General features: G+C 34.9%; 2 protein-coding genes across 2 annotated transcripts; both read left to right on the top strand.

The window, feature by feature from the left end:
• The first annotated feature begins 737 nt into the window (after positions 1-737).
• On the top strand, positions 738-1,258 carry LOC109859013 (DPH3 homolog). The gene has a single exon (XM_020436834.1). It carries the CDS (start codon positions 997-999, stop codon positions 1,255-1,257), a length of 261 nt encoding a protein of 86 aa, XP_020292423.1. The 5' UTR covers positions 738-996; the 3' UTR covers position 1,258.
• A 111-nt stretch (positions 1,259-1,369) lies between these two features.
• LOC109859012 (DNA-directed RNA polymerase III subunit RPC7) lies at positions 1,370-3,330 on the top strand. Its single transcript, XM_020436833.1, has one exon. It carries the CDS (start codon positions 1,380-1,382, stop codon positions 2,055-2,057), a length of 678 nt encoding a protein of 225 aa, XP_020292422.1. The 5' UTR covers positions 1,370-1,379; the 3' UTR covers positions 2,058-3,330.
• The last annotated feature ends 5,163 nt before the right edge of the window (positions 3,331-8,493 follow it).

The following is an 8,493-nucleotide window of genomic DNA, read 5'->3' as shown; positions in this document are numbered from 1 at the left end:
GCTGCTCGCTAAAATAATATTATTTTCTTGACTATCACATCTTTTCTTGTATATCACATTTATGTTGTACGAAAAGTTGCAATGGTTTTTCTTATTCTTTTCTGTTTTCCTTTCTCATCTTCTCATCGCGAGATCGGTCATTTTAAATTTCCAAAAAAATCAAATTCACGCTCTTGAATATACACGCCTGAAGAAGGTGACCATTTGAACGCGTGCACATAGCACGGAATAGAACCGCACGCTGTGAACATACCGACATGTCGCTCGTGGACTGGCTGCGTAGTTCCAATGTGTACCACTCGTGAACATGCGCTAGTTTACGGGGCGGAAAAGTGGTTAAACATTGGGTGCTTTCAGACAACTCAACGGTTGAGAAATCATCGCTTATGATAGGACTATTCTTCAAAATCTATAGCGGTTCCAAAAGTATGATTCAATCAGATGTGATTATCTCTCAACCGTTGTGCAACTGTTGAGGTGTTTGAACGCACCCATTCTCTTATAGACCTGGCCGCTCTCAGGCGTCTCTTTGATAAGGACTATATGTCAAGGAAGTAACCAGGATTTTTTTCAATTTTTTTCCTAAATTTAGTGCATTAAATTGACCTTATAAACATCTATTACGTTCGCTTTTCTTGCTGGTCCATATATGGACCAGTCCCGGAGCGAAAAGGTTAACATGGCAAAGGTAGGGAACGCGCAGTTTATATATTATACGTCTATTATACGTACCGACAAGTCGTTCGTGGAAATGGCCACGTAGTTGCCAATGTGCGCACCACTATGGATATTGCGCTGGCTTTACAGAGCGGAAAAGTGAGATTACACATTTTCTTATAGCCCCACTCTCAAGGCTTCTTTCTCTCTGATTGCACCACCTAACCGAACCTCTAGGTCCAGACGTGCCAAATGCACGCCACACCTAACCATTCTGTCCTAAACAAACACGTGTTTCTAATCGTTTAAAAGTATTTTGACCTGATTTGTTCAAAAATTATGCCACAATCTTACTACGACGAAGTAGAAATTGAGGATTTCGAGTACGACGAGGACGAAAAAATTTATTATTATCCGTGTCCTTGCGGCGATCAGTTTCAAATATCTCTCGATGATCTGGTCGCGGGCGAGGAAGAAGTTACGTGTCCGTCTTGTTCTCTCGTGATCAAAGTGATTTACGACAAAGAAACGTTCCGTGCGAAACAAGAAGAGCTCGAGAAAAAAAACAAGAAAAGAGAATTGGCGATACGAAACATCTGAGGTAAAGTAAAGTTTTCAAGTGATAGTACTTATATTACATGTGACATGATTGCACAATATTGCATCACGGAATGGATAATATTCCATTAAATCTTGGGACTTGTTTGTAGCATAAAAAAATCATGGCCGGAAGAATGGGAGGACGTGGCAGAGGAAGACCCAATCAGTCTTTTTCCATGGAGAGAGAATTGGGCATCTCCAAAGGAGACTCGTTGCTGTCCACGTCGATTCTGCAACCGTCGCCTCATTATCCCTCGTTGGACTGCAAACCTCCGCCGATCAATCTGAGCGCCGAGATGAGTTACCTAGTTGAATTAAAGAGAGATTTTACCGAATACGTGCGCGAGTCGCCGAATAACGTGCAAGCTATTGTATTAAACGAAGATATCGAACGATTTTGCGAAGATTACGAGGAGACTATAGCGGAATATTACACCAGATCCGAATACGAATCAAGATACGATTGGAACAAAGTGCCCGTTGAGCTAAAAGGTTCGCACAATAAACGCAAGTCTTCTCCGCAAAAGAACGTGGACAAAAGAAAAAAGGTCGAATCGGTGGACATTCAGAAAAAACTGGAAGAGTTGGAGAAAACTGAGAGTACGCAGAAAATCAAATCGGAGAGAGAAGATAAGGAGCAGGAGGAGGAAGAGGAGGACGCGGAGGACAAGGACGTGGACGAACGCGTGAAGAACGAGGATGTGGAAATGGACGACGGGACTGATTACGCGAACGAGTATTTCGAAAACGGTGACAATTACTACAGCGAGGATGAGAACGACGACGGACCTACATTTTAATACACGAATGTGTGACATTGTCTCAGTCTTCAGATTAGTAACAAGTTTGTTTGCGTGTGAAAAACTAGTTTTTATATTGTTAGCGCATCGTGAGCAAGTTTAGATTTTTAAATAAAGAGAGAGAGAGAAACAAACAGAGACAGAGACAACCACGCGAGCCACAAGAACGTAATTCTCTGTTGCAACGATTTACTTTCGTTTTTTTCTGAGGCCTGGTTTATGCGGGCAAACAAGGCCTTGTTTTGGCCTTGTTTAGGCGGGTAATAACTGTTAATTTATGCCAGAATTTTAGAGTACAGTTCAACTATAGGATTTCAACGCTTCTGTTAATAAACAGAAATATTAAAATCTTAGGCCCGCATAAACCAGTCCCTGATTCTTTGCTACCGAGAAGAAAGAAATGAATTATTTAGATTAGCTTGCATATATAAGTTTATGCATATGCGGATATAAATGAAAACAGAGGAATGGGCACGATATGAAGAAAAACAATTCAAGAAATCACAGGAAGCGTCGGCGTGTTCTTTATTACGAGTATTTCTCAATTTTATCTATATATAATATATAATATATACTTATATATATATAATATATATATAGCCATAATAATCTGCAATTATTGTAATAAATGACCCGCCTCTATGATGCGATCAGATTAGTACAAACGCAATCGTTTGGGACAAGCGATTCGGGGGGAAAGGGAGTAAAAGGGTTGTGTTTCACAAAAATCACCGAGGTAGAAATGCGCAAAAATACCGTAGTGTTACGTAATGTTTGTTTACGCACACTTTGTAAAATCTTACGTCTCGATTTTTTTTTTTTTATATTTTGTAGATTTTTCTTTTTTATTTTTCGAAAACAAATTTCGTCGTACTAGCAAATTTATGCGCTTTGAACGGTGCGATAGATTTTTATTTAGACAAAAGAAACGCTAAATCATAGAGAGAATCTCGCTATCTCTCCCAGAAAAAAAGACACAATCGCCGATCACTCAGTTTTTTCCTTTTCAAGGCCGAGAAAATTCGTGATCGAATATCGTCGATGCGTTCGGAGATACGAATCTTTTGCGATAAGCGAACTACCGATAAATCAATTAGCTGCATGTTTTTTTTTTATCACATAATATATGTGTGAATAAATTTTGAGTCATGACGCATGCGTCGCGATTTGGTCGCAAATTGAAGAGCAAGCAATTGTGTGTGATCATTTTTATATAATGATGATTATATGGAGCTTCAAGAATTTTTAAATAATAATGAATTATGGCTATTGAAGCAGTAACACTGTTGTTGGAGTGTATATATTAAAATCCGTTTATTAACAATTGATAGTATAATAGCATGAACGCTTTCGACCCTTGTATTAGGTCCTTTTCAAATGCATTTAAATTTCTTAGATAGAAAACGTCGCTCCAATGTTGATCAAGGATATCCGCACCAGCCATCCCGACCAACACTTAACAAAGGTGAAATCGCGACTCAGTCGTTTTCTATCTAAGAAATTTAAATGCATTTGAAAAGGACCTAATACAAGGGTCGAAAGCGTTCGTGCTATTATCAATTGTTAATAAACGGATTTTAATATATACATTCCAACAACAGTGTTACTGATTCAATAGCCATAATTCATTATTATTTATCGTTTTTATACGTCGAATTTTTTTGTCGATCGATTAATATCCAAGTTGCATTTTCCAAATTGCGCACAGCGGTGTTATCGCAAACGAATCGAACTCGCGAAATAACTTGGTGCGAAATTTATTACACGCAACAGTTTTCGAACTGCAAAATAGGAAAGAGAGAGAGATAGAGAGAGAGGAGAGGATTTGTCGAAAAATTCACATCCGAATATTATATATATATATATTTATATATAATATTCGGGTGTATTATATATAATGTATACAGATTCAATCTCATTCGCATGCGTTTTCGTTGTATCAACGTGACACGCTCGTGCGGGGAGCCTCTCTCTCGCGCGCGCGCGCGAGAGGAGAGCTTTCACAAGACACCTCGTGTAAATAAAAACGAAATACAAGAATTTTTACAAGATATTATTTTTTTTCGCACACTGTGTGTGTACGAAACAACCTTGTCTGTATTTCATCCTAAAGCTCTCTCGTTAATCATCTCGTTGTCTCTTCGCCAGTTCTCGCTCTTTTCGCCAATGCCCTTGCCCGATCTTCGGGCTCGATTCTCGGAAAATTATCGCGTACGATACTTCTCTCATAAATATCACTAGAAAACTATTGTTGTTCTATAGTAATATTCACTATATAAAAAATCATATGCGATACTTTTTGAAAATCGTACTTTTTTTTGTCGTACAACCATAATATATATTATATAATATATATAGATACATATATATATATATATATATACATATATATATATTATATATATATATATATGTACTTTTTTGTATACAATCGTCGCGTTCTTGCATATATCACGACCTATCTATGCGTAAATAGGCTTTAGTCCTCGAGACCAAGGCGGTTATTTTTTTAGTCTCCGAGTTCTCGTGCGCCAGACCAAAGCGTCGATAATATTATTATCTCCTCGTCGGTGAATAAACTTTATCCTGATTGTACACGGCAATTTTTTATCTATGTTGATGATCCATCTCGGTTGTTTTGATAAATATTTGTTAAAATATGACAATTTACAAAACAGTTCGATTTTGCAAAAACGTATCTAGGGTAAAAGACCCGATTACCGTCACCTGTCCAATTACCGTCACCCTAAGCTATTTTATTTAAAATATTAAATAAATCCCAAAAAGTTATGCATGAAAACAATCTAACAGAATTTTAAGTGCAATTAATATAACGAAAAATCCAGCACTCAACATTCGCGTCTCATTTCTTTCATTGTAGGGGCGACAGTGATAGCTCTCTCGCATCGTTCTTTTTTAATTATTAAATTTATAAATAAAAATAAAGAGAAAAAAAAATTATTTTGTTAAATATATGTGTATGCATATATATATATATATATATATATTTAAGCACGTTCTCTGCACAAAAAAAAAACATCCTGCAAAACGGCTCACACAACCCGAATTTAATTCATTCATTAGTTTAAAAATAAAGAGATTTTGAGAGGCGGTATTATTTTGTTTCTTATATCAGAGACATCAAATATAATATCAGATAAAAAGAAAAACACATGTTTTTGATAAATAAGTAGTAAAAACAATTCGCTAACGCCAGAGTTGATTATTCAGGTGACAGTAATTGGGTCTTTTACCCTAACAAAAAAATTGAAAAAAATATCAAATTAAAAAAATCAATTTTACGATCGGTAATTTATACAATTCGAAGAGAATTGTTGAGTCTCTTTTTTTGAGAGAGTTGAATCATCAGCAAACTTGTGCTTTGCGCTTCGGTATCGAAAATTTTTGATGCGAAAATATAACATCCGGAAGAGAGTTTTCTCGAAATCGTATAAAAAGAAGAAGGGATTTTTTTTCTCTTTATTTTGGTACTACAATAAGGGACGGCTGGCGTGACTGCGTCTCGTGTCCACAATAGTGCGATAAGCTTTTTTTTTAAGCAGTTTCCACTTCCGGTAACGATTAATCGAGTCGCGTGTTTACAATTATAAAGCGCGAGGATCTCGTAAGGAAAAACTGAAAAACTAGTTCTATTTTAAACGGTTTGTCGTTAATAACGTCGTGTCGCTCGCGATTTTTTTATTGCGTCATGGTGTGTTCTTAACAAAGTTTATAGATAAGAGAGATAAAATACAATTCCTCGATGCGGGGATGAAAAAAATTTTTCTTATTCGCACTCCCAGTTTTATAAAATTAAAATCGGAGAGTTTTTTTTTTACTTATAATTAGTAAAAATATTCTCTTGTTTGCGGTTGCGTTTTCTATTTTTCTCGCTTTCTTTTTTTCTCTCTCGCACTTATTAACAGGATTATTATTTTTATAAGTTTATAATATAGGCGCGGGGGTTACACAGAGAAAAAATCAGTCAACGACGATTTGGCAACTCATACACTCAGCGATATATCTGAAAGAGATTTCGCAAATTCCTCCCAAAAAAAATCAATCTCAACAATTAATTTATATATAATAACTCTCTCTCATGTTCTCTTTAAAATTTTTTTTTTTTTCATTCTTACAAATCGACATTATTTATTTATTTATATACGTCGTATTTCATTAACATATATCTACTAACATCTATTTAGTAAAATCGATTCTTCTTTATGTAAAACGACGTTTTTATATTTTTCAGATTATCGTGTTTTTTTTTTTTTTCTCTCTGGAAACTTTCACACTTTCGCACAATTGCGAGGCAACGTGTACAAACGTGTCCAGCACGCTAAGTTTTCGCGACGAAAAGTTTGTCCTTTGCTAATAATCGATAAGAATTTTTTTTATATTTTTCAACAACAATAGTCCAATAATTTTTCCACAGTAGTTTAACGGAAAAAAGATGAGACAAGAATGTACGTAGAATATATACTTCGTGTGTTGCGTAATATTCTGCTCAAAAGAGCTAAAACAGCCTTTTTTCCACAGCTTTTCTTTGTTTATATTCTAATCGTAACAATATTGAAATACGAGGCTAAATAGGATAAAAAAAAAAAAAAGCGAAGCGTGTATCTTCAAAAATGAGAATAGCGTTCATTCGAAGCACGCACGTATATAATTAACAATATACGTATATAATTAAGCTAATTTAATTTATAATCGCACGAATCTCGCGACACGATCCAATGGCCAAGATACATTGGAATTGTTTTGAGATATCGTTTTATTTTTTTTTTTATCAATTGAACGATATTTTATATAATATAGTTCGTCTTAAACGTGCGCGTAGAAATGAATCTGCAAATTGGAATAAAAATAATTAACAAAGATATTAGATGTGCATATGTAATATTGCCTTCAAGTATCGCTCGCTTGGTCGTTTCGAAAAGGTGAGAAAAACATTTTTTCTCACACGAATCTCGCGCGATATTTTGACATTTCAAAACCACCAGGACAATCTCAGGCTTCTGAACTCGGACGGGCAGTGTAAAATTTGCGAGGTGCTGCTTCGGACAATGTTTATAAGCGTGGGTGTGCAAAGCCTTAATATATGTGTATATTTTTGTATCGATAGCGTTTCTCAACGTCGGATAATTCAAAAACGTTTAACGTGAAATATAGGAAATGAGGAAAGAGAACTGTTTTCTGTGTTTTGGTTTCGTATATATATAAAAGTCACGTGTCAATCGAAATTAAATATAATTTTTTTAAATAATAAAATTACACATCGCATAATAAATAATCTTGGCTTTTATAAACTATAAACTAAAAAGAAAATAACACAAATCTTTCAAGCCAGCGGCACACGATGCTTTTTTTTTGTTTGCTTGCGAATGCCAGGATTGACCGCACCGTTATTTAAAAAAAAGAAATTGTCACATTGCTGCGACGCTCGTACGCGATTCGGCAAAAAGCATCAAAGTGTGCCGCTGACTTAAGAGCAATTTCCTTGTTATAAAAATTAATGTGTGAATGCGAAGCTATCGATACGTTAATCTAAATGCCGAAAGTGAATGTTTTCGCGACGAAGGGCGCAATAAAAGTGATAATCAAATGAATTTTTGAGGAGAAATGCAGCTCCAGTTCTTTCATCATCATCGACACAATATTAATAATAAGTGTCCGTGTCTGTTGATGAAACAATCGGTGACGATGATAAACAATAGAATCTAAAAATCTACAACAGATGACGTGAAAAAAAGAGAAAGAAAAAATATTTTTTTTTTGAAGAAACTTTTATAAAGAGATGCTCGAAAATTGCCTTAATCTTTTAATTGCCATAATTTTTTGTTTAGATGTTCTTTGGATCGCATTTTTTTTTTTTTTTTTTGAAAATGTTTCTTGTGTAATTCTCTTCTCGGGAAAGATTACCGACATGGTTTTGTTTCTTTACGTCGTACTGAGAAAAAAAAAATTGAATTTTCATGAATCGGCGTCGCATGAACTTATTCTACTTGTAAATATTTATTTAATATTTTTTTTTTGTTCTTTTTGTTATTTACTTTTCACACAGTGGTTTGCTAACAAATTCTTTAACATTGAATAAGAATATTTGATCTTCACGCGTTACAATCGCAATACTGAAAGCCAAAAGGCAAAGGTACAAAAAGGATAACACTCTCGCTTAATAAAATCTGCCACAATTCTAATTCTATGTATCAAGTAAAAGATATTATTTTTATGGGTGAAAAATTAGGCCGAATTCTTATGGATTTTTTGGAGGGAAGCGCTACTGTGCGATCGTGCGAATATAATATGCTCCACAGTACTTCTCAGATTTTTTCGTGTATCTTCTATCTGCTGAATTATAAAAAATCATAACTCGAATAAATTCAAAAATGTTTTAAGTGACCAAAATATATATACATATATATATATATAATAT

This window comes from Pseudomyrmex gracilis, unplaced genomic scaffold, assembly GCF_002006095.1.
Source record: "Pseudomyrmex gracilis isolate BER0280 unplaced genomic scaffold, ASM200609v1 scaffold_234, whole genome shotgun sequence".
Classification (NCBI taxonomy): domain Eukaryota; kingdom Metazoa; phylum Arthropoda; class Insecta; order Hymenoptera; family Formicidae; genus Pseudomyrmex; species Pseudomyrmex gracilis.
This window is presented reverse-complemented; position numbering and strand designations above follow the sequence as displayed.

Coding starts and splice junctions, on each gene's coding strand:
- LOC109859013 (XM_020436834.1), top strand. CDS start 997: ATGCCACAATCTTACTACGACGAAGTAGAAATTGAGGATTTCGAGTAC.
- LOC109859012 (XM_020436833.1), top strand. CDS start 1,380: ATGGCCGGAAGAATGGGAGGACGTGGCAGAGGAAGACCCAATCAGTCT.